The 25602-nt window shown below is 45.1% G+C and overlaps 3 protein-coding genes, 1 long non-coding RNA gene and 1 pseudogene across 11 annotated transcripts; 2 read left to right on the top strand and 3 right to left on the bottom strand.

The window, feature by feature from the left end:
- Positions 1 to 928: 928 nt before the first annotated feature.
- On the bottom strand, positions 929 to 3222 carry LOC125546765 (annotated as a pseudogene).
- Positions 3223 to 6589: 3367 nt separating this feature from the next.
- On the top strand, positions 6590 to 9301 carry LOC125543514 (60S ribosomal protein L18a-like protein). The gene is made up of 4 exons (XM_048706883.1): positions 6590 to 6872; positions 7753 to 7831; positions 7987 to 8101; positions 9081 to 9301. The coding sequence occupies exons 1-4, from the start codon at positions 6671 to 6673 to the stop codon at positions 9138 to 9140; spliced, it is 456 nt and encodes a 151-aa protein (XP_048562840.1). The 5' UTR covers positions 6590 to 6670; the 3' UTR covers positions 9141 to 9301.
- A 706-nt stretch (positions 9302 to 10007) lies between these two features.
- On the bottom strand, positions 10008 to 12488 carry LOC125543512 (GDSL esterase/lipase At4g10955-like). Its single transcript, XM_048706882.1, has 2 exons — positions 12215 to 12488; positions 10008 to 11116 (listed from the first exon to the last, which is right to left on the bottom strand). Exons 1-2 carry the CDS (start codon positions 12343 to 12345, stop codon positions 10153 to 10155), a joined length of 1095 nt encoding a protein of 364 aa, XP_048562839.1. The 5' UTR covers positions 12346 to 12488; the 3' UTR covers positions 10008 to 10152.
- Positions 12489 to 15592: 3104 nt separating this feature from the next.
- LOC125543511 lies at positions 15593 to 19874 on the bottom strand. 7 transcript variants are annotated; one of them, XR_007298545.1, is made up of 7 exons: positions 19686 to 19874; positions 18384 to 19551; positions 17347 to 17521; positions 16684 to 17198; positions 16335 to 16372; positions 16202 to 16255; positions 15593 to 15865 (listed from the first exon to the last, which is right to left on the bottom strand). It is a non-coding gene; the product is annotated as an uncharacterized LOC125543511 (long non-coding RNA). The 7 variants fall into 7 exon arrangements; XR_007298544.1 differs by having other exon boundaries at positions 17347 to 18507; positions 18829 to 19551; XR_007298549.1 differs by having other exon boundaries at positions 18829 to 19551.
- A 1515-nt stretch (positions 19875 to 21389) lies between these two features.
- LOC125543510 (dephospho-CoA kinase-like) lies at positions 21390 to 24487 on the top strand. Of its 2 annotated transcripts, none has more exons than XM_048706880.1 (4): positions 21390 to 21551; positions 21813 to 21920; positions 23168 to 23313; positions 23786 to 24487. In XM_048706880.1, exons 2-4 carry the CDS (start codon positions 21813 to 21815, stop codon positions 24222 to 24224), a joined length of 693 nt encoding a protein of 230 aa, XP_048562837.1. In that variant the 5' UTR covers positions 21390 to 21551; the 3' UTR covers positions 24225 to 24487. The 2 variants fall into 2 exon arrangements, with proteins under 2 accessions (XP_048562837.1, XP_048562838.1); XM_048706881.1 differs by having other exon boundaries at positions 22371 to 23313.
- The last annotated feature ends 1115 nt before the right edge of the window (positions 24488 to 25602 follow it).

The following is a 25602-nucleotide window of genomic DNA, read 5'->3' as shown; positions in this document are numbered from 1 at the left end:
GAATGTAAGGTACTATCTCTTTGTTCTCGTCGTAAACTATGTTTGTGTGCTATGTTATGACTGCAACCCCGCGTAGCCTACTATGTAGTGGTGGTGTGTGAGCGACATTTGAATAGTTTCTATAATATATGTGTGGACGTGAACCTATTTTAGGCGTTACAGCAGATATGTTTTTATGTTTATCATTATTACAATGGTTTCATCGTTTCTAGCACCGGTTTGCTGTTTCGAATGCGTCTACGATGTTTTAAAAAAGATGGCAAATGTAGTTCATCAGACATGGGTAGTGAAAGTCATCGTCGTTTTTCATTTTGGCTGTTTTGCTTCTTCTTTTTCATCGCTAACTGCACCGGCTAGCATGGGTAGGTTGATCATGTAGCCACAACCTTTGCTGCGGTTTATGCACGTTACGCTTTTTCCAACTTGTTTCCCATACATTGCACACAACACACTATGTGTCTCTAAACCGCGTCGTATTGTCATGGAAATATATGCCATGCAGAGTCATTACAAATTCCATGGCATATTTTCAGTACAGCTAACATGGCAGATACAGTACAAACAACATGGCAGATCCAGCATAATTAACATGGCAGATACATTACAACTAACATGGCAGATCCAGTACAACTAAAATGGCAGATCCAGTACAACTAGCATGGCATATTTATTATAAAATAGCATGGCATATTTAGTATAAAATAGCATGGCAGACTAACTACACATAGCATGGCAGATTAACTACACATAACATGACAGATTAAGTACCCATAACATGGCAACTGCATTTATCCATTCAATGAATTTTCCTTCCACTTCTGATGCCCCTCAAGAGTCATTCTCCCAATTTTTTTAAAAAAAATTCTCATCATCTAGGGTACAAAACAAAATGTCCACAAGGACCATGTCACATCGCCCCAATTTTTGCTCATGGATTGCCCGCCCCTTTCTTCGTTTTCTTGTGTTTTGCTTGGATCTCCAATCCCGACTTGTACCTTATCTCTCTTGGACGACCCTTTGTGATAGAACGGGGTGGGTTCCTGACCTGGGTCTGTGTGCTTGCTGTTCCAGATCCTATCTCCGAGTTTTCAGATGATGGCCCCGTGGATGAAGGCACACTTGATGTGCGGGGGAACCGGTGTAAGGCTTCCTTAGCTTTCCTCTTCTTGATCTCATCAAGCTCTCTTTTCAGTGCCTTCCTGTGTTTTTCTGCGACTCTCGCTGTCTCATCACTCTTGCACGCTTCATCAATTAGCTCAGCATAGTTCTTTGTCAGCACAACGTGCCTCACGGCTTCCATGGTTGACTCGGGTCTCTCGTCATGCACAGCCAGAACTGCATGTGTTGTCTGCGGCGCCAACGCGTCGTCAGTGTCCCATGTCCATCACCGCCTTATGAAATGGCGGGGCATCCGTGTCACAGTGTTCATGTCCATTACTTTTAGTATGTGACAGCACACAATGCCGTCCTGTTCGAACTTGCAGCATTGGCAGTAGTACTCGCCTTCGCCTATCGAGGCTTTGACGAAGTAGTTCCTTCCTTTGTCTGGGTCTTCAGGTTCTGAATCTGACATGCCCAAAATAGAACACACCTTGAACGTATGTTCGTCCACCTGGAAAGCCATGAACATGCTGGCACGCTTTATTTCTTCCTGGAATCTGCAAGTTTTGTGTGTTTTCTGTTAAACTATCGTGCGCTCTTTTCTTATACCACCTTATGCTATCATGGAAATAGAAATACATTTTGTTTGAACATGGCAAACATAGTTCATTGAACATGGCAAATATAGTACGTTGAACATGGCAAATGCAGTACACTAGACATGGCAAATGCAGTACACTAGACATGGCAACTGTAGTACACTAGACATGGCAACTGTAGTACATTTTCAACTGGACATCGTCATTTTTCCACACCAACATTCCCCAATGGAAGCACATTGCATAAAACATGGCAACTGCCCTTTTATTTAAACATGGCATCTACAGTTGAGTAAACATGGCAATTGCATTTCAACAAACATGGCAGATGCATTTTATTAAACATGGCAACTGCATTTCAGCATATGTGTCGCCAATATAACATTTTTTCCAGTTGACATTGGCATTTGCATGCCAACATGCCCCAATGGAAGCACAGTGCATTAAACATGGCAACTGCACTTCATTCAACAAGGAAAATGCACCCGAGCAAGCATGGCAAAACAGAATTTTCATTGAACATGGCAACATGCAGCTGAGTAAGCATGGCAAACAGTATTTCATTAAACATGGCAACTGCATTGCACTCTATAAGGCACCTACTGACTTGGTGCTTTTTCTGCAAATAAGACTGTAACACAATTGACTTACTTGTTAAAGATATTGTTGGTGTATATCTTGCTCATTTGCCTCTCTATCGGTAAATACGTTAGCAATTTTGGCTGCTTTAGTGCCGTGGTCGCTTCTTGCTGTAGCTCAGATCCCAGAATTTTTTGTTGCAAAGTTGTGTACTGCTTGGCAAACTGTAGCAATGAGTTGCCAGGGCTGACGTACCGCTTCAAAACAGCATTGAACCCCTCGCTGCGCTGCGTAGTCTGCAGAAAGGGGAAGAAGCATTGCATGAAGTAGGCCGGCACCCAGTACATTCGCTTCTCCCACAGGCTAACAAGAGTCTCGTTGTCTTGGACTTGATGTGTTTCAGTCATGGCCATCCAGCTCCTTTCAAACTCCTCCACCGTCAAGTTGTGGTCCATGCACAGCTCGAATGCCTTGTGCAGCTCTGGACGGTCAGCAAAGAACGGTCCTAGCGTCTCCTCAGCCTTCTTTATAATGTGCCACCTGCAGTGTCTGTGCACTGCCAACGAAAAGACCTCCTCTATGCCTGCACGCATGCTGAAATCTTGGTCTGTTATTATGTTCATCGGAGCAAGTCCATCCATGCACTCCAAGAAAAGGTCTTGAACAGCCAAACGTAACCATCCGTGTCTTCGTTCCAGACGAGCCCGCAACCGAACTGCAACGACTGATTGTGGTTATTTATTCCTATGAACGGAGCGCATGGCATCTTGTACATATTGGTGAGGTACGTCGCGTCGAATGAAATGCAATCTCGGAAATGTTTGTAGGCTCTCCTTGCAGCACCATCCACCCAATACATGTTCCTGACACGGTTCTCATCGTCCAACCTTATCCTGTAGAAGAAATCTGGATCTTCCTTCGCTTTCTCATCGAAGTAGGCCATTGTGGCCTCTATGTATGCCAACTTGCTCTCTCTATGGTACTTGGCCTGTAGGTTTGTGACGTCAGCTGGTATGTACAGCATGCTACTCAGAGTCCCCTTTTTGCTGTGGATGAGAGATAGTATATGTACCATTCTTGATGGACCGACGTTACAATTATGTAGCAGCTTTACGAATTGCCTTTCGACGGGGGTGAACCCTCTGTGGGCGGTCAGAAATTTTACCAGGTCGAACTTCTTTATGAGTTGGTGGTTGTGCTCGTCAAAATATTCATTGACCACCCACTGTGCTCCATCTACGTTTAGCTTACACCGAACAGGGCACTCAGTCTTGAGAATGATACCTCTCTTTCGTTCCGGAACGACAGGCGCAACAACTTTCCCCTTCTTATTCCTCCGTGCCTTGTGGCACCTCATCTCACCTCTGCTGTACTCGTTAGTTTTCTTAATTTTCCTATAGTACTCGGTGTTGACCGCAAATCCATGGAACTTTGCATATGTCTGGTGGTATTCCTTTGCTTCTTAGAACGATTCAAATCTCTGCCCAATGTACGGTGGCTGAGGTACCACGATCTCTGATTGCCCACCATCTTCATCCTCTTGTGCGTCGTCGTCAGTTTCATCATTCACTTCAATATCGGCGGCAGTTCCATCTACTTGAGTGTTGCCAGTGCTTGTGTTCAAAGGGGTGCTTGTCGGCATTGCTGGAATGATTGCCATTCCCGACTCTGACTCGAAATTGTTTGCGGCATGATTGTCTGCTGGCTGGTGGAACGCGTCTTCCGTGCGCTCAGAGCTCCCCGCAGTAGATGTCCCCACGCCGCTGTTCAGTGTAGTTATAGGCCCTGTAATAGAAAAAACAGGTACGAGAGTAAGATTTTTGTTTGGATAACATGTGTATCACAACGGATCACACCATCTTCGAGTGATTTGGCATGACATCATTTCAAACAGCAAGCCGTGAGTCTGCGCGTGGACATGTATGGCAGCTATAGTTGTCCAGTCATGGCAGCTACTGTTCAACAAACATGGCAACTATTGTTTTGCCTACAAATGACTACAAATAACAAATGTAGCGCTGTTTTTTGTGATTCAGTTTTTTCCTTACCTTGTTGTGCTGCATTTGACCATCTTGTGTGGTCCGTGACACCATAATGACGTGCTCCACCTGCAATTTGTGAAGCTTGCCACGAGACGTTTGTCGGGTTACCACCAGCGTAATAACCTGTAAGCATAGTAGTGGTTGGTCAATTCATGGCAAATGCAGTTTGTGCTAGCACGGCAACTGCAGTTGCCCCTGATGTGGCAAATGCAGTTTTACTGGCATGGCAACTGTAGTTGCATCGGTATGGCAACCGCAGTTGTTCCTTCATGGCAACTGCAGTTGCCATGGCATGGCAAATGTAGTTGCACTGGCATGGCAACTGCAGTTGTTCCTCCATGGCAACTGCAGGTGTCCAGGGATGGCAACAACAGTTGTCCAGGGATGACAAGTGTAGTTTTTAATTCATGGCAATTGTAGATGTCCAGTCATGGCAATTGTAGTTGTCAACTATGCTCCTTCTGCTAATTGAGCATCCGCAACTTCACTTTTTTTATGGACTCACCTGTGTATGACGTCGATGGCAGGTACATGGGTGCTGCCTGATGCCACGTGCTGCATGAAGGCTCTGCATTTTCACCCGTCATAACTCGTGAGTCCTTTTGCCAGTTTTTTTGCATGTTCATTTTTCATGTCCACAGCAGTATGTGCTCTTTTTTCGTTTTGCATTACCTTGATTAGTCATACTAGCTAGTTGAAGTTGGCTGTCCGTACATTTGTCAGTGTTAGCGCCTTGTGACTGAACTTGCCACGGGGCCCCCCTAAGAGTGTTTTGGTCATAAGAACCTGCGAAAAAATGATAGTGTATGACATAAGTAGAATGTCATCTTCATCGTTGCGAAGATGGAAACTGTTCTCCTCTTTTGTTATCACGCATCATACCTATGCCTGCATACTGTTTTAGTAGTGGCATCAACGACCCTGCAGAGATGAGTTGACTGTACTCTGATGCATGCCAAGGGGGCGTTTCTGGCCTTTGAGAACCCCAAGCATCAGCGCCATCTTCGTGATTCATTCTTTCCGTGTCTCGCTTCTTTTCGATGTGTTCTCAATCACTGGATGAACAAGAAGGCATCAACAATCCACAAGAATTGTATTCTTCTGCTGCTTGCACATAGAAGATAGGGATGGCAAGCAACAGATCAAAATAGGTGGCAGCTACTGACAACGAAAGGTGGCAACTGTCGTTATACACAAGTGGCAATTAATTTTTCCCACCCTCTTCATTCCAAAAATTGTCCTTCCTACCCTTTTTTAGGGATTCCTACTCATCCATTTCATACCCAACTACTTGCGTCAATTAAACTATGAACTTAAGTTAATCTCAAACGTAGTACATGGCAGATCTAGTGTATTCTGCATGGCAATTGCGAATATACACTGAACCATGTAGTGTTCTACCCCTATAGCATGGACCCAGTACAAGATCGGGAGATTTTCAGCCTTAAGAATGAGAAGGATGAGATCGTGAGATTTCACCTGCTTTTAGATGATCGTCTCTGGAGGGCTGGGTTGGAGTAGGGGGCTGGGGGTGGGGAGGGTTGGGGTGTGGTTTGCGGTGGGAGCGCCCTACGGATCTGCCCTGGTTGCCATGGCAACCACAGATGGCCGACGACGGAGGTCGGGGTTCGAGAGGTGGGGGGCGATGGAGGCAGACGAGAGAGGGGATGGATCGAAGGCCGGAAACGGCTGAGTCGTGTGGGCAGCGGGTCGTCTGGCCTGGACGGGGCAATGCGGGCGGGGTTGCCACACACCGGACGTGCGGGCCGTGTTTTTGTGCGCGCGGACGTGGTCGTGCGGGCCGGTTCCCGTCCATGCCACACGAGGCGTGCGGGCGGGTTCCCGTCCATGCCACACGTGTGGCAGTTATTCGGACCCTTAATTTTTTTAACACAGTACAGACGCAAGTGCTCGTACTTACGTGTATACACCTGTGAATGCACACACGCACACCCTATCTCTATAAACACTTTTGATACACTGAGCCGGCATATCATCCTGAGATTTACAATGTCACTATAAACGCCTCATTTTTGACAGGAACGTCTCCTCTCAGCGAAAACTTCTTGATGGTGTGGTCGCAGGCTCCCAGCATCAAATATCCACGATTACGTAGCTAAGCACGAGTTTCATGGATTAAGCTCCGGATCGACCGTGGATCAAGCGACGCACTGTTCCTTGTCGCGAGAAACCGAAACCAATATTTTCTCTCCGTCGATCACACGCGTCCACGTTTCCATCAGACGGACCACAGCGCGCCAATCTTCCTTCTTCTCCTTGACCCATAACAACTGTTGATACGAGCGGAGTGAGCAGTTACGAGCGGAGTGAGGCGAGGCAGGAGGAGAGATGAGCGGGGACGAGGTTGCGAAGGCCAAGGCTGCCGCCGCGGCCGGCGGCGGCGTAGGGGAGTACGGGACGTTCCACGGTCCGCCCAGCTACCCGCCCCCGCGCCCGCCCGTCGGGTACCCGCAGCCCGCCCCGCCGCCCGGCCTCCACGGCCAGCGAGAGCCCAACTCGCGCCACCGCGGCGGGTACCAGGCCGGGAACGGTAAATGTCCCGATCCTTGCTTCTAATCCGCGGTTCTCTCGGGGAGGGAGGCGCGGAGGAGGGAGATGTCGGGGCGAGGTAGTAGAATTTTGGTGTTGCGATCGGGATCGATTCCCCCGGGATTTAGTTGATCCGACGCGGGTCGTTGAATGCCGATCGGACTTGGGCGTGGGACCGGCGGGATCAAAGGCGGAATTCTCCCCGCGAGATCGCTGGCAGGATGCAGTCGGGGTCACAATTTTGGGATGTTTGATCTAATTCTGTTTCGTTTCTTGGTGTCAAAACTCTGATGGAATCAGAATTCCTGTTACAGCCCTGCAATGTTTCTTTCAGTTTCTTGATGTCTTGATCCAAATTGGCATGTATTGTGCTGTCCTGTTTGATGTAGGCGATGTCCTTCGGTCGTATGCTAGTTGTTTCATTACCAGATGATTTCTACCCAGTTGCTCTATATCAAATCTGAAAACAAAGGATTAACTATGACTGAACCACCCTGACTATAGATTGTGTAATAAGTGGTGGTAAAGCTAGCACATTTGCATTTCTTAGCATGGCATGGAGATCAATTGTCTCATCAGCTTCCCCCGGTTAGCATCGATGCATTTCTTAGCACAACATGGGGTTTGAATGTTTGATAGATCTGAAAATCTGATACAAGATAGTTCTGCCCTTCTGATTCCATTGACCATTTGGCAAATATACAGAAGTAACAGATGTAGCAGTCTACTAGTCATGTTCTTGTCTTTGTCCTTGATGATTTTAGGGAGCCCCCATGCATACGTTGGCTGAATATGACTATCGTAATTTTTCCTAGTTATTTCGCTTGATGTTTATAATAAGAATTTTACGTGCACACTCAATTTTCTATTTCTGTTTTCAGCTCAAGATTACGAAGCTGGTGCCCGTGGACATAGACATGACCGCCTTCCATGCTGCGGTATTGGTATGGGCTGGTTTCTGTAAGTGATCATTGTTTTAACTTTTGCCTTCTGATCTTAGTTTCATGTACAGCCGCATTGTACCTGGATAATTACTCTGACATAGATTATTGTGAACTATGCTGTTGCTTTAGCTATATCTAAATAATCCTAACGACAAATTTCTTGTTCTGAAGATTCATACTCGGTTTCTTTCTTGGTGCCATCCCCTGGTATGTCGGAGCATTTCTGTTGTGGTGTTCCAGAGTGGATTACAGGGAGAAACCAGGATATGTGGCATGCACAATAGCGGTGAGTAAAGAATTTAGTGTTGAGTTAACAACAAGCCTTGCTTGTTCCAATTGCTGATATGGCGCTTGTGCTTTCTATACCATGTGTCACTGAACTTGTGCTATGATTGTCAGTATCTAGGAATGTACAGGCTATGAGAAGGTGCTATTTTCATGTTGTTGTTTCTGCGTTTTGAAATGTTTTTATGACATGCTGATGTGGTTCTTAACAATGGTCCAAACATATGGAGCTCAGGATTATATATGAAATTTCTGCATGTTTGTCTTCTTTGTACCTCATTTATCTGTTTGCAGAAACAATATTATACCAGAAAACCAAGAATTGTTGAGCATAACATATTGCCTATTATGTCACTATTATTCTTGCATGATTTATGAACTTTTTCATGTGTAAGTTTGGATCATGTATCAGGAGCACTTAGTGAATAAAGAATCATATTGATGTTCATGTTAGCTCAAACAGAAAAGGCTAATGAGAATAATTAGTTTGGTACAATGAAGTTGGATCTGATTATTCAGAAGTATTTAAATATCAGATTCAAATGATAAAGTATAGCTAATCCAGTCACATATAGGGTATCTAATTAGGTGGGTGTTTCGGCATACTTCAGCAGTTGCACAACATATCATTTTAAGTTGTGCATGAACTTTTGGACACTTAAGTAGCTGAAGCATATCTATGGAGTGATTCAGAGAACATGGGCACCCTCTTCAAAGAATGCATTAAATTTTGACATATATGCAGCTAGGGTATATCTGTGTTATTACAATAACAAAGACTGATCCAGAGAGTAAGCACACTTGATAACAACATGCATGATGGTAGTGTCATATACTAGTTAGTATAGTTTTATGTTATGTAAAGGCTTCATGTAGAAATCTTCTGGTGAAGTCCAGAGTAGACCACTTTTCTGGCAGTGACATGCCACCTTTATTTTTCAAATTCTGATGATTCTAATGAGAACCATTTGCTGTAACAGGCTGTCCTTGCTACAATTGCCGTCATCATCGGGGCAACTGCTGGAGCTCACGTTTATTGATGTCAGTCTACATTGTGTCACTGTACATATTGTACATTTCATGGATGAAGATGTCATGTCGCGTCTTCTGCACTGTATTTGATTATTAACTTTGAATATTCAATGTATGACAAGGAGAACTAAGTCCTTGTTATGGTCACAAATAAATCAGATTGAGACTACCTTGCCTTGTGAATGCTCAATAACCTTGATTTTGAAAACAAATGACGTAAGCTTCGCTTGGCGAGCAATGGCTTCCTTGTACTGTACTAGCAATGGCTTCCTTTTACTGCACTTATCTTCTGAATAATAAGCCCCAGGTTCTGTGGTTCAGCCAGCAGGGCAATTTGCCAAAGGAACCACCATTGTGATATTCTGAGTAACTTTCTTTTTTGGTTGCTCTCTGCTCAACGCCATTCTACGCACGTGTACATCTGCATTTGGCATTATTCAAGTGTTGAAATGTGATGCCACAAATCACAGTTCTTACGGTTCTACTCCCTCCATTCACGTATATAAGATGCTCAGGATATTTCAATATGAACTACATGCGAACTGAAATGAGTGAACAAACACACTAAAACGGGTCTATATACATCTGATTCAGAAAAAAAGTTAGAACATCTTATAATTTGTGAACGGGGGGAGTACATTCTACGCTTCCTTGTATTATGGTTCTGAATATATCATATGTTTTTCTGGTTCAAGGATAAAGAGAACTTGCATGTCTTGCCAGAGGCAAAGCAACACAACAGTAGAACGCCTGATCCTTCAGTTGAAGGTATTCCCTCCGTCCCATAATATAAGATTGTTTTTAAAGCTATGTTAGCTTGAAAACCGATCTTATATTGTGGGACAGAGGGAGTAGTATATAATGTAGTACTCACATTTCATACTGACAGTTACTTTTGATAAGCGTCGACTGACTAAAAGGTTTGCAGGAACTGGATAGCTTCATGAAAGCTTTTAAAAGCATACTTGACTACAGAACAGGAGAGAACAGGAGACAGAGATCACAATGACATTGGTTTCGCTACGTTTCTTTCACATACAGGGACTTGAGGTGCTTATACATGAGCTTGCTCTCATTCACAGCCAGATGGAGCTCGGAATCATCCATCCACCATTGCTGCAGCCCATGAGCTTTTAGAAACTTCTGTGGCCCTTTCGCAATCACAAAAACCTTGGCACGCGCCTCGGGGTGACCATCGCCGCGCTTCTCGGCAGTAACAGTTGGTACGCCACTACGGTCAACATAGAAGCAGCAAATGTAGTCGCTGTTGTTGATGTACAGGTTCGGCACCCATCTCTTCACCTCCTTGATCAGATTTTCTTCTCCAATTTCAGAAACAGTTTCCTCCTGTCCCGGGTGAGAACTTTCAACGGCATTCGAAGAGCTGCCGCTGATGTATCGCTTCAAGACCTTGTCGACTTTATCCTGAAGCTTCCTCAGGCCCAGGCCGAGTGACACTGATGGTGGGTTAAACAAATGGCATTCTACGAAGACTCCGTCCTTCGCCAAAGTCTTACCAACCTGCATAGCATATCCTGCCCCTAGGGAATGCCCTGCAACGCACACATTGTTGCTTCCATGCTTATCGATTGCCGACTTGAGAACCTCCAGTGTTCCAGCGAACCTGACAGAACCCCTCAAGCTCTCCTGGGCAAAGTACCTGAGGTCATCCTCCAAGTCTCTCGCAACGGTCGACTGCTTCAGGACAGTTCCCCTCAGTGCCAGGACAGCCTTTGGAGCGCCATCAGGTCTCCGCATTATCCAGTCTGATAGTGCAGCAACCTGGTCCCATTCTAGAAGTGCCCCATATATGGATCCGTCTCTGGAATCAATTAGAAGGCGCACCAGCTTGTACTTAAATGGCTTCCACCAGTTAGGAGCAATGGCAGTTTCACCAGTTCTGTTCTCTTGCCTGTCAAACTCCAGTACATACGCGGCCTGCACTAAACATGATATTGCAATTCTTCTGTAGTTGGGATTTTTCCTGCGGAGTCATTATATTTGTTCATCAGTACCACACACATCACTAGTCTTGTTATAGAAAGGCATGGCCTCCAGCAATGGCTGAAGTGACCAAAAATACAAGCAGAGCAAGATATCGGAAGCCTAACATTTCTTAGATTAAACACTAAATTTAGCTACATTTCAACAGCATCTATTTACATAACATCTACTACAAATTATATAGAGAGCAAGAACCATGCCATCCTTTTATTTACTAATCTTTTTTCTTAACAAATTATACTAAGGCCTTAAAAGCTCACGACACAATTCCCTGTCATACAACTAATAAAGTCCAACGTGGCAAAAACTTAAAAGTTACATAATGCATCAATACTGATTCTCCTTCAGTCAACGTGTTCGCAACTTGGACCAGCGAGAAAAACATGCTTTCTACACTCATGACACTTAGATGTTGAAAATTTAGAGTAAAACATCGACACTGACAACATACACTGGCACAAAAGAAATCCTATAGGGCTTGGGTCCTATGAAAATGTGTGGTTGGGCCCCTATTCTGAGCAGTATAACATGTCACATCTATTTTGATCAAGTACACTGTCCCTTATCACCAACAATAGGTACTGCTTCCACATGTAATTCTTTGAACAGGATCCAATCTCACACTCATAGGGCATGAGTTCTATAGGATTGCTTCCCCATTGGCCAATCGGCCCAACTAGTTTGTTGTGAAAACTCTTTACGCCCCATTACCCATATGGATGCCAACCAGAGTCATTTGAAACATCTTTTGCAACCCAGTAGACTCAGCTTGGACAGAGGGTGAGGCGAGAAACAGGCAGACTGTTGGTCATAGACCTAGAATTCTTCCGGAATCCAGGTGGCATTTCAGCAAACCGGAGACGACGAGGGGTGGCTTTGACGGCGTGCTCAGACAGACTACGCTAAGGATCCCTAAACCTAGACTTGTAAATCAAGACGACAAAGTTCAGATTCGGAATACCCCGCACACAGATTGTTACCAACAGCACGCGGCGGCGGCGGACAGTACGCGCTATCGTGCCATGCGTTGTTCTAGGGGGGGAGGGGAAGAGAGGAGGGAGTGGGAGTGGGAGCGAACCAGGCAGAGCGGCCGGGGCTGGAGAGGTTGCGAGGCCCCGTGGCGTGGAACTCCCACGCCGGCGGCTTGGCGGCGGCGCCGCCTCCGTTGCTGCCCATCGCCTGTGCCTCTTGGGCGGAGTGGCGGTGCATTAGCGGTGAACGAAAGGGCGCCGAGGAAGGAAGGCGTGGGGTACTCGGTTTCGTCAACGGCTGGGTTCCTCCACACGGCGATTTCTTCTTTGTTCTTCTGCTACTGCTCACGCGCGACGCGCCAGCCACCGGTCATTTCTTACTGCAGACCTCTTTTGTCTGCTTACGAGCTCAAGCGTGCGTTGGGGATCCCCTTGTACTGTATTATTTTATGAAAGAAAGAAAGTTACGGCAATTTATTTAGGACATGTACAACGGTTTTATTTTAACAGTGCCACGTAGGATAAATGATGAGGTAGAGGAGAGAGAAATCATAAGAGAAGGTTTGCCTTATCTTATTTAAGAGAAGACAAAAGATGATCTCTTATCACAATTTGTCTCAACATGTTTTTAGAAACAACTAATTATTGAAGATAAGGCTAAGAGATGAGTCATTGTAGACATATTTTTTTATCATCTCTAATTTACATGTAAAATTTAAGATAAAACTATCTTATCAACCATTGTACATGTCCTTATTTACTTATTTATTTATTGACGTACAAAAATGGTAGCGTGGCATCCTTGAAAAAGAGTGAAGGCATTGGGCCAAACGGTCTCCTACCGTCCTACGGTTAAGGAAAGTGACAAGATACTGCGCTGGAATCCAACAAACTTTGGCAGCTCATCAGAGGCCAAAAATCTCTACTCTTATAAAAGATTCAGTTGGCGATGATAATGTGTCCGACATCCGTTATTTATGACCATTAAATCTGCATCTAACGACTGTGAGGTAAGTTGTGGCATTTTTACAACAATAGCCCACTTCTTTGCTCCAATTTGCAGAAAACCCCTTATTATCTTGAAAGCAATCACACCTCATCAAAACAGCTTGAGAAATATATTTTGAGTGAACATAATATATTTTTAGTGGTATATGTATATCAAAACAAGAGTGTTTTCTTTCAAGTTTATGAACAAGTATTATTCTACTTTGAATCCGTTGCAACGCACGGGCACATTGCTAGTATGTTGATGAATCCTGTGCGATACATCATTCATTTCAGTCAGTAGGATGAGCGTTGGCATGGCTTCATTTTTGCGTAAATAGATTGAGGGTCTTAGGGCATCTCCAGCCATTGCCCCCCCAGGAGGCGCCTAAAATCGCCGCCTGGGGGTGAGCCGGCGCAAAAATTGGCCTGGGGGCGAGTTGGTCCCCAGCCGCCCCCAGGCACGTTTTAAAATAAAAGAAGTTCGGCGAAGTTCGGCTTAAACACGATAAAATTCGGCCAAACACGATAAATTTCGGCCAAACACGATAAATTTCGGCACATTTCGGCGAAGTTCGCGGATTTTCATTACATAGCACATATACATAAACTAATCTAAAGGAAAAACTGGCTGAAGTCGCCGCCGTCGCCGCCGCCGCCGTCGTCGGCCTTCTCCTCCTTGACACGGACGCCCCTGCTGGACCCCTGCCCAGCGTCGCCATGGCGGACTGGTGGCGGCGCATCGTCGTCGTCGTCGTCGCTGTCGCAGATGACGACGACTTTGCCTTCGTCGCGACCGCGTCGACGCTCCACGAAGCAAAGCAGGGCGGCGCGCTGGCGTTCCTTCGCCTTTTCCAGGCGCTCCTTCTCCATCGCTATGGAGTCCCTGCGCGCCCATTCCAGGGCCGCGTCGTCGTCGTCGAGCTCCGTCGTCACCGGCGCGAGCCCCGGCTCCGTCTTCACCGGCGCGAGCCCCGGCTCCGTCTTCACCGGCGCGAGCCCCGGCTCCGTCTTTGGCTTGACGAAGCGCGGAGGAGGAGCCGACGAGTAGGCGCGCCGGCCGCCCTCGTTGATGACGATGCCGGCGCTGCGAGTGCGCCGGCCGAGCGGCGTCTCAGCCACGGGCTCGGCCTTGACGCCGAGCAGGGCCGGAGAGCCGGAGGAGTGCGATGAAGATCGGGAGGAGGAAGAAGAGGAGGAGGACCCGAACCTCCTTGGCGCCCATGGCCCGGCGCGTCGGTGCTGCGCCGGGGCGGCCGCCCTCGCCGGGTACGCCAACGGCGGGTCGTTGCCGCCCTCGAGGTACGTCAGCACGCCCTCGAGTGTGCGGCCGGGGACGCCCCACCACAGGTGGCGCCCCTTGCTGTTCTGCCGGCCGCCAACCACCGGCGCGCCGTTGATGGACGCCAAGCGCTGCTGCTGGCGGCGCTCGAAATACGCCGCCCAAGCCGTGTGGTTGTCGGCGGCGTACTGGGGGAGGGAGAGTTGGGCGTCGGTGAGGGAGGCGCGCACGACCTCGACTTCCTCGGCGAAGTACTTCGGCTTCGCCACGGCGTCGGGCAACGGGGGAATGGGCACTCCCCCGGCGCTGAGCCTCCACCCCGTCGGCCCGGCGCGCATGTCCGGCGGCGCCGGGATGTTCGCCTGGAACAGGAGCCAGGACTCCTGTTCGCGGAGCGAACGGCGGCCGAAGCCGTTGGCCGCCGCCTCGTCTCCAGGGTAGCATTCCGCCATGGCGACGGGCTCGGGAGAGGTAGAGAGATAGAGGAAGGGGCTGGGCGGCGGCGCTCGGGAAAGGTAGGGAGAGGGAGGAGCTAGGCGGCGGCGAGGGGCGGGGCTGGTGTGGGCACAGGCGAGTGCAGGCCATCGGCTATATAGCCGCGCTGCACCCGTGTGTACGCGTGCGAGGGAGGGGAGGCGTCGGCGCGCCGTCCCGTGACGCGCCTCCCGCGAGGAATCAATGGCAAGGCTGACCGGCGGCAGCCTTGGCATTGATTCCCCGCGGGAACCGAGACCGTTGGGGGAAGACGAGGCGCCGTGTCGCTGACACAGCGGGCCCGCGGCTGTTTCGCGCCAAAACAGTTCGCCCCGGCACCCCCAGCGCGCCGGGTTCGGCCTGGGTCCGCCGGCTCTGTTTTCGGCACAGGCCGGCGAAAATCGGGCTCCTGGGGACGCGACTAGGCCGTTTTTTTTACGCCGGCGCGAAAAAATCGCCTGGGAAGGCCTTCCTAGAGGCGCGGCTGGAGATGCCCTTAGAACTTGCACGTGCGAGTGGATAGGCAACCTAGTGTACCGGCGCTGGGTCGTCTGTTCGAGCTTGGTATTTCGTGTTAGTTTTCGCTTTGTACGATACTAGTTGTTGGGGCGCCACCCGGTGACGCCGCCAGAGACGAAGTTGGGGTGGTGCCAGGTTAGGAAGTGCCCTTCCCAATTTCTTATTTGTACCAAGGTGTGTTATTCCATCACACTTGAATACATGCATATTTAGTACTAGTACGTGCAAGTATGTAAAACTTTAAGATATAGATGTGCAAAATCAACACGCTTAGAGAATGTATTCTTAAAGGTTACATGACATCCTCTGATAACTGGGAGATGGGGAAGCCATGCAGCTCAGTGATGGTGGAAGCCATGCAGCTCAGTGATGCACACTCGATCGATCTGTCAAGGACGGTGGACGTCGATGGCAACATGGTGGCCATGGATCTGGCCGGAGAAGCGCCTCACCTTTGGCCACCATGGAAGAACGCCTCTTCATCCTAATTTGAACTCTTTCGCAAAACAAATCTCCTATTAGTTCAGACATTATGCAAAGTGCTCTAGAACAAAAACCAAAGCAACATTTTGTCCACAATATTTGGTCTAAACTCTAAAGTGATCCAGTAACAAAGAATATGCTAATGGTGCACTAACAAAATCTCTTATACCATTTGGATATTACAAGGAATAACCAGTGGTTATACTACATACTTCACAAAAAATGGCAATATGGGCATATGCATCCAAACGACCATTGTTAGAAAGAAGCATATATACACATAAGTGGGCAAACGACGAACAAACAATTGTATGGATACATGTGGACAGAGATGGAAAAAGGTAACGACCTGGTCCCATTGCGGCATTTCTGTCATCTGTGTCTTGTAAAGAAACGAACGGGACTGCAGCCGCACCCAACATAGATGTAAGCACATATGACACATGCACAGAAGAAGATCAAGGGATAGAAGAATCACCAACCTATAAACCCAGGCAGCAACTTGCAGAAAGATCATCACCTGCAAATAAGAAAGTGGAGCACCAGAGCAGCCAGATTAGTCAAAATCTAAGAGAAAAGGACTAAAATAATGAGCTCCAGAGAACAACAGTCAAGAAATAATCTTTCCAATTACTGGACGGAACTTTGTGTCACAAACTGAAGAAATGGAAATAAATCCGACTTCATGACGTTCAATATATCATGTGTGCCTTAGATCATATAATAATGTGGAAGTAACTACAACAGAGAGGAAGACAACACACACCTTAGGATAGAAGATGAGCTTAATAATGTGGAAGTAACTACAACAAAGAGGAAGACAACACACACCTTAGGATAGAAGATGAGCTTGACGACAAGGTCTACGCCGTGGAGAGAAGGAGCGGCAACAACCACCACCAGATGAGCTCGACCACCACCAGGAGCAAAAATTCAAAAAAGTTCATCAAGGACATGAACTAAGCACTAATATTTACAATATAGTATCACCATGAACATGAACAGTACGTGTAGACTAAATACTTTCCGATTACGAATACAGTGAATATTGAAAGTGCCAGAACTTTCATTCCAAACTTCCTAAGCAAAATTATCATAATGAACGACATACAAAAGTGCCTACGAATTAACAAAAATGTATGTCAATTAACAAAAAATTCCTAAGCAAAATCATCACAGCTGTGACAAGATAGAGAATATCGCCTGACTTTTCTCAGCTTTTGTGAACAAGTGCATAGCTCTAAGAATCTCTCTACCTTAAATGTAACCATCACCTCCTATGCATATATGTTCAGGACAAACACCTAGATGTAAGTTTCTGCAGATCGATACCTCTTGGGATGGGTCTGCAATGGAAAAGACCATAACAAAACTGTTAAAAATATCCAATTCTGGGATTAAAGACCAAATTGGTAATCCCAATGGATATTTAACAAATGTTTCTAAAGGCATATGTCGTATCATGTGGCCTGAAATAGATGAGGGCATACATACCCATGAACGGTTGTCCTTTCTTCATATGCAATGAATTACCAAGATAATAAATACTGGACGTATTCCAAGTTTGTAGTGCTATAAACATGATTGGTACAGCCTCCGGGTCCGGGGTCACTCGTGTCAATCTTCTTGGATTTTCTGCGATCGTCTTGTAGGCATAGAGAAACAAAATCTGCACAAACAAAGAAGAGAAGCTCTAAAAGTAGAGCACTGAAATAGGGGGGAATCAGGAAGACATAGAGAAACAAAATCTGCACAAACAAAGAAGAGAAGCTCTAAAAGTAGGGCAATGAAAGAGGAGGGGAATCAGGAAGACATCTAAATCCATAATTCTAAAGCTAAATATATCAGCATCAGATATGAGGAGGCTTTGACCTATAGTTCTTTCTCCCCTTACAATAGAGGTGACACCAAAACTTTCAGCTATTACTAAAGCACATCAAACGAATTGATTAAATCGGTAAGAAGCATTTATGATACTATATACTTATAAAATACTATAGGGAAGGAAGGAGTACTGCAGTTTGTTTTGGATATGTCTATAATTTAGGGAGTCTTTACAAGTGATGTAGTTCAAGCTACTCACTTTAATATATCAGCTATGGTACAGATAAACCTATATAGAATGCTTCTGCACAATTTGATAAAAGAGATTAAATACTGGTTTAGCTATTGTTGCCTCGATTTTAAACATAAATGTACCTAAAACCCAAGATATGAGTGTGTAATTTACTTGGCCGAGTTAGATACATGATGTACTTGTCAGATTATTGGAAAGATTTTGTAACGAGTCTACTTCTACAGGTGGCCTATTTTTTCTGTTGGATAAACACTGGATTAACTATTGAGTTATGTAGTCTTCTCAGTTGATGTTTTTCTCAGTTAGCTGAACAAAAATGTCTAGCATATAATAATGTATATATGAAAATAATGCTGATAAAGTATACTATCATGACAAACTTTATGGTGTAATTTCCTTCATATTACGTGAGTCTCCTTATCTAACATATGCAATGCAAAAGATTGGGCATTACCATGTAAGTTTTGCTACATCATGAACTTACTGGACGTATTTAGATAAATTAACACTCCGCTTTACTGGATCGAGTTTCCTAAACACTTCATTGTGTGCCAAAGATTTAATGAACCATGCCATTGCTACATGAAAAACCACAAAGAGAACCTTAGCAAAAAAGATACTTAAATGATTAAATCACAAATAGCAACATATTTAACATCCCCTGAACTAAATATACTTAAATAGTCTTGATGCCAAGTTTACATCAATAACCACTTTTCTTTGTAACAAAAAGAGGATGTCAAGCAAGACACTTCTTACATCCCTTTAGAATATTGCTACATCAGTGCATGCTAACAGTAGCATGAAAAAAGCAATTGGCCTAGCTGGTATATGTATGTTCTGACCAAATCTGAATAAGTATAATGCTCTAATGCTTAATGTTATTTTCACATACGAACCTATTCTGTCAACAGTCCAACCATCCAAGTATGGATTCATATATGCATGTACCCTGCATACCATGAATGAATTTAGTAATAAAGCAAACAGCCAGCACTTGTGGCAGAGGCTATTGTGTCCAATTGATTTTGTTTGTATCCGTAGCGTTTATGGCCGGCCACAAAATCGATTGGCGGAGGCTATTGTGTTCGTGAGTGTCCAAGTTATTGGAGCCAGCTCTGTGCAACGATCAAAATTCGAATCGGAGGTCGAGTACGCATTGCTGCTGTACAAAGCATCAGCCAACAGTATGCCGGAAGTAGAAGTCAGCTTGCTTCGTCATCATCGTCGCCATAAGTACTCTGGTGTGGCGCTGTGCTAATAAATTGTACGCATGAACTAATTCCACCCCTTGATCACCACCGTCAACCAAACAGGAATATTTGTCATCAGACTGATGAAAAGCGAACTTGAATCTGACTTGGGATCGAGGGGGTGGAATTTGGTTAGAGCAAGAACACCACCGTCGTCCCACAGGGAAGAGCGTGTGCACCTCCGTCGTGCATCTCCTCCTTAATCCTCTTTTGTTCGTCGGGTGGACAGGCGGCGCCGCTAGAGCAGGACGGAGCCGGACGCCTGTACGGCCTACGTTGCTCTGCCGAGAAAGACGTTGATGGCGTTGTGGACCACCACCGCTGCTCGAGCTACTCCAGCCGAGTCCGGAGCTCCTCCTTGGGTCGCCGCTGCAAGCGTGGGGATGGAGGCAGAGGGAACATTAGGCTGTGGGGAAGGGGGAAAGAGGAGGCAGAGTCTGATTCAAAGGGAGGGAGATGGTGAAGCTACAAGCGTGAGCAAGATAGATAGCGGCGCTACTGACCTTTGAGCCGGGATGGTGGCGGCGTCGGGCGCCGGCGGCGGCAGCGGTGGCCGGAACGACGGAAACCCTAGCAGGTGGGTGGAAAGAAGGAGAGAGGATGCGTGTGGGATTAAAAAGTCGAACCATTCGCGCTCCTGCCCAACCCATTCGCTAGCTCCATCCGATTTTCTTGTCGTACCTGTGTCAACGTGGACATCGCGAGGCTACGCTCTTGATGCGTACGTTAATGCTTCTCGATACACGGGACCCATTAATTGTTGGCATTTTTCTATAAAGGGTGGCATTAGATGCAAGTTGCTCACGGTGACGAGCACAACACATGTTCGATAGTGGCTGCAGCGCCGAGAGCCCGCAACCCAATGGTGGCAGTGGGCAACGCCACCTCTTTTTCGATCCTCGAAGGCTAGGGAGAGGTTTTGAGAGATGATTTGGAGATGACATCGTCCATTTCTGGCAGTGCAGCTGCTAGATAGCGGTAACGGGGATGGGGAGGACGGTCAGTTGGAGTCAGAGGATCTTCCTGTTCTATTTTAGTGATAGGTTTTGGAACAACTTTTTGAGGCACGAGAGAGTTTCTGTGGAGCTCAAATAAAAGGAGATAGATGTTTTTTGGTGATAGGTCAGATGTTTATAACTACATGTATGACAGTTTCCCTTAGAGCAACTTAGTAGGTCCTGTAAAAACAATATACGGCCCCCCCTGACACGAATTTACGACATCACATGACATCGAACCGAATAGATCTCATAAACTCATACCGTAAAAAAAATTCTGGCCAGAACGACGGCCACACGCATGCTCCGGTCAATCGCTCACACATGCACAACCAGAACGGATGACCGCCTGCTCTAGTGCTGCTCTTGCTGCTCGCGCTCGATGGCGCCGGGCTGCCTGGTTCGGCGTTGACCGATTTATGAGTTCCCTCAAAAATGACTTGAAAACTGCAAATATGAGGTATGCATGTAATAATATACGGGACCTGTAATTTTTCGGTTATGATAAGTGCCACACATTAGGTACGTGGCACTCCGACCTGACATGTTTGGCAATACTAGTCACGTAAATATGGCAAAATTCAATGACAAACGACAAGTTTCTGTCAAAAAATAAATTGAAGCATGAAAGTTGCTATACTTGCTAACTAAACTTGTCATATTCATGTCATTAAACTTACATTCAAAAACGTTTGAAGTTGCATGCACTCGTATACGTGTGACATTTATTAGGATCCATTTTTTTCTCAAATACCTCCGTCTCATAATGTAAGGCGTTTTTTACACTACTATAGTGTCAAAAAAAGTCTTACATTATGAAACGAAGGGAGTATTTTTTAAGGAATTTATTCTATGTGTTTTTAACGTATAGTACAAATTTAAAGGCCTGACCACTTTGGGTGGTTGCTTTGGCAAACGCTGCCCAACCGCGCCGCCTTTTCCCCCTACTTGGTACTCCCTCCGGTCTTTTTTACTCTGCACATTGATTTTGCCGAAAGTCAAACTTTACTAAGTTTGACCAAATTTATATTAAAAATTATTAGTATCTATAATATCTAATAAATGTAATATGAAAATATATTTCAAGATGAATCTAATGATATTGGTGTTGTTATGTGAATGTCTATAATTTTTTTATATAAACTTGGTTAAAGTTGGATAAGATTGACTTTGGACAAACCTAATATACAGAATAAAAAGGACTAATTGTACTCTCATGATTATTCGCACGCAGCTACGCGACGACGGCTGGCTGGCGGAGAAACAAATTTGCGACGGCACGCTTGAAGAAGAGAGTTGCAACGTAGCGGCGGCGCGGAGGAGGCCTGCTGCGTGTGGCCTACCGGGACGCATCGGCCTCGAGATCGCAAGGTATCTCTCGCTCACTTGATCACCCGAGAGCACTCGAGAAGAACACAGCGCCCGACGAATTTCCCCTTTCGATTCGGCCCCCTCTTTTATTTACCTAAAAATTGCTGAATTAGGTGTGGTTTCGTATCCCCTCCATTTGTTAAACTCTCCACCTGTGATTAAATTCGGTTTTAAAAAATCGGTTATCCCAATCTATGAGAGTTGGAACAGACGGGGTCATCCCCACGCGCTCTAAATCGTCTCGTGCGAACCGATTTTCAGATGAGGCTGGTCGGCTTGACGGGTGGAATTGCTTCGGGGAAGAGCACCGTCTCTGGCCTCTTCAAATCCGCCGGCGTCCCTGTCGTCGACGCCGACATTGTGGCTCGGGTAAGCATCCAGCATCCAGCATCGGTATGCCGAAATATGCGCTTGCTGCTGCTAGATAGTACAATGCTGTGCCTTTGCAAGCAATGTTGTTGTTTTACTCGATTCAGTCACAACTAGGGTAGTACAGAATAGAATGTGGCTAATTACTTTTGTATAGCATGCAAGTAGGCTGGTCACATCAGCTTTTTGGGGATTAATAGTTCTGTAAAAAAACTCCATCCTCGTCCTAATCAATGTGATCACTGATCAGTACAAAACTGTTTCTATTTTATTGTGTCGTTACTCCCTGAGAACTGACGGCAACACTTGGTAATCTGGCAGTATTGACTTTAACTATGTGACAAAGTTCTATAACATGGAATCAAACTGCTCAATTTAGCTTTATGTTGAGGCCAAAGACATATACTGGTTTTCACAGTGGTGTTTTTTCATCCCTGCTGCTACTTGCAGACTCACAGTAACAGGACAGAACTGGGAGTTTTGTTGGGCGGTTAAGAAATGTGAGTGGAATGACCCCATACCCCCTTCTTTGTTATTCAGTGTGGATTATAGGATGGGAAATCATGTGCATTTATAGGCTAAAGAAGTAGCCACCGAGAGAATACTTATTTTTTGTTGCTATATGGCTATAAGAAGGAAGTTAGAGCCTTAAATTCCTAATGCCATGCTCAAACCCATGGGAATAGATTGGCGTGAGTTGAGGTAAAAAAAATATGCATTCTCTGTCTAATTGGAACTCTGAATCTGTCAGCATTAACATCTTACTATAGCTGGGATATCTCTTGAACAAAAATATTACAGTGACTGGTACGACGCAAGATTAACTATGTTTTATTTTTGACCATAAGAACTGACAGGTTTATTATAGCGTTTTAAGGTATTTATCTTCATTTGAAGCCACTGCCACTTGAGCAAACGTGATTTTAGCCAATTGTATGTATGCATTGCTTATTGCTATTATAAATGTCTATGGGATGACAAAAATCAATGGTACAGCATTATTACAATCCCTGGTATGATGCGATATGAATTATGTTTGACGAGGGGCTTTGGACCAGTTGGGTGTACATCAGTACATGGCACTTTGCTTTCATATTTAGTACTTGAGCTTCAAACTGCAAAGTATGCCTTTTGCTGTTGTAAACTTATTAAGTTATTATGTGTAGTGAAATTCTACCAGACACTGATAATTGACTTTCTTGTTTTTGTTTGAACTTTATGCTGATTACGGAGACATGCATTTACAGAATGTAGTGCAGAAAGGTACTGGAGGTTGGAAGAAGATTGTAAAAACTTTTGGAAATAACATATTATTGGAAAATGGAGAAATCGACAGAGCTCTCTTAGGTCAGATTGTTTTCTCTGATCCAGCAAAAAGGAAACTTCTAAACCGGTACAACTCCTACCAACATAAATATTGCATCCTGTTTCCTTTCTTTTCGCTATGGTTACTGAATAGATATGTGATCCAGATTATATATATGGTAATTACTACAAAATTACTGTTTTAAGAAACAATTCCACCTATTTCTGGTATCACGTCTTGCCTTGTTCTGGTTTCTAGAAAAATGCCATACTTCCATTGGATATTCAGTTCACATCAACTGAGTGCATAGATTTCGAGTTATGTTTCATACATGGATGATGAAATGTGATAAGGTTCACCTTGAACAATACTAATTATGTCATATATAAAATAAAAATACCACCGCAAAAGTGGGTACAGCAAGATACTTACATTTCCTAGCATGCTTATACTTTGTCATCAGTAGTCCCTGCGATATTAAGGATTCTTGTTTTTCAACATTATTCCTTGATCCTGGGCCCTGATTAAATTTTGGTTTGTTCATTGTGGCTACTTTCAGTCTTCTGGCCCCACATATTTCATTTGGTATATTTTGGGAGATACTAAAACTGTGGGTGAAGGGATGCACGGTTATCAGTGTCGACATCCCGCTGTTGTTCGAGACAAAGATGGACCGATGGACGAACCCAGTGGTTGTTGTATGGGTGGATCCCAAAACACAGATTGAGAGGCTCATGTTAAGAGATGGGTGCAGCGAGGAACAAGCTCAGAACAGGATCAGCTCACAGCTTGCGCTGGACTGGAAGAAGTCCGAAGCCGATATAGTGATCAACAATTCTGGCTTACTGGAGGACACAAAAGAACAGTTCCGAGAAGTGTTGAAGCAAGTCTCTGCTCCCTTGACATGGAAGGAGCGCATGAGATCCAGGGATGGCTTTCTGTCTATCGTCATGTGCACGGCAGCGGGGGTTTTACTTGCTCGGAAGAATCTGGCATGATCTTTGCATCATTAGGAAGTTAGGACTGAACTAGGTTGATTTTTTTGAAAATTTGGGAGTGTCGTTGCAGAGCACTAGACCATCAAGATTATGGTTTTGTGTCGTGTCATGTTTTTTAGTTGCCACAAGTGCTGAATTTTGAGTGAATTTTGTTTTTTGTAACCGCAATTGCTTGTCGTTGCAGAGCACTGCTTGCTTGTGTTGTCTCTGTTGTAAACCTTGATTCACTATGGAATAATGGTATGGCTTTTGAGGGGCGGTTAGACATTGACTGATACCAGAGAACAGCAAGAGAGAATATATTTTGCTTATAGTCAAGACTTGACAAATAATCACTCTATTAATATTTTGCTTATACGACAAGATCTCAATAGACAACCCTTTCTTTTGAGCATTTGTGAGTAAGGTCTTCGGCATAGGCCGGTGATGTTGGCGTTCAGATACACTTGAATGTAAGGATGCAGGCGGACGCATCCGCATTTATCATTTTTACATTAGCATGTTTATTAAAGTAGCATTGATTAGCTTATTTTTGGCCTCGCAGACGGCGTCCGCCTGCATCCTACTTGGATGTGGCTTCAATGAGAATTTTGGTTGTAATTTCACCTTTGTTTAGTGTTGTTTATACATCTACGGGTTTAGTTGCCCCCATCATCCGGTTGTGTTTTAGTTTATCTTTATCTAATACAAGATGAATTTGATCTTGATAAGTATTTTCAATATGAAGCATTGACAATCAAAACAAAACAACATGGAAATTGATGACCGACCAAAGTTGACATGCATTTGGAGATCAATGATGGTGACAGGCAAATGACATTTGTTTAAAGTTTACGTGACTGAATGAAAGAAACATAAGGCGTTAAGTTTGAGCGAGAGAGTGGTATGAATGGTTGTCTAAATATTCAAAGTTTGCGTGACCGAATGAAAGAAAAAAAAGGCGTTACGTTTTTAGAAAATTCATTTAAGATATGTCGACAAAGAGTACTTACCTACTGTAGCCTAGTTGGTCAAGTGTCGATAGCCAAAACCAATGGCAAGTCCGGAGCCGAAAGAATAGACCTTTAGAGGTATGAATGAACCATGCTCCACTACTCTAAGCCAACTCATGTCAACCTATCCTAAAAGCTTGGAGACTTCAAATGACACCACTCAAAGTTTTTGAATGAAAGATAGGATTTTTGGTAGTTCACATGTCTTAACTTGCAGGCTCCAACCGCTCTCTTGGGAGGGTTCACTATATTGGAATTTGAGTTTGGCTACCTACCATTCTCAGAATGTCTGGCGGGCGGATATGACTAGGAGTATGAACTGGCCTTTTGATGCAAACTTCACTAGCGTTGAGGTTCTAGGCAAAAATCACTAAGAGAAACCAAAC

The sequence above is a fragment of the Triticum urartu genome, chromosome 3 (genome assembly GCF_003073215.2).
Source record: "Triticum urartu cultivar G1812 chromosome 3, Tu2.1, whole genome shotgun sequence".
Lineage (NCBI taxonomy): Eukaryota > Viridiplantae > Streptophyta > Magnoliopsida > Poales > Poaceae > Triticum > Triticum urartu.
Note: the sequence above shows the minus strand (reverse complement) of the source record. Positions and strands in the feature narration are given on the sequence as shown.

Bases quoted from the DNA above. Each gene is read 5' to 3' on its own strand.
- LOC125543510 (XM_048706880.1), top strand. From the start codon at position 21,813: ATGAGGCTGGTCGGCTTGACGGGTGGAATTGCTTCGGGGAAGAGCACC. The intron at 21,921-23,167 runs GTAAGCATCCAG...ATGCATTTACAG, and splicing joins ACGCCGACATTGTGGCTCGG to AATGTAGTGCAGAAAGGTAC. The intron at 23,314-23,785 runs GTACAACTCCTA...GGCTACTTTCAG, and splicing joins AAAAGGAAACTTCTAAACCG to TCTTCTGGCCCCACATATTT.
- LOC125543514 (XM_048706883.1), top strand. From the start codon at position 6,671: ATGAGCGGGGACGAGGTTGCGAAGGCCAAGGCTGCCGCCGCGGCCGGC. The intron at 7,832-7,986 runs GTAAGTGATCAT...CTTGTTCTGAAG, and splicing joins ATTGGTATGGGCTGGTTTCT to ATTCATACTCGGTTTCTTTC. The intron at 8,102-9,080 runs GTGAGTAAAGAA...TTGCTGTAACAG, and splicing joins ATGTGGCATGCACAATAGCG to GCTGTCCTTGCTACAATTGC.
- LOC125543512 (XM_048706882.1), bottom strand. From the start codon at position 12,345: ATGCACCGCCACTCCGCCCAAGAGGCACAGGCGATGGGCAGCAACGGA. The intron at 11,117-12,214 runs GTTCGCTCCCAC...ATGACTCCGCAG, and splicing joins AGCCCCGGCCGCTCTGCCTG to GAAAAATCCCAACTACAGAA.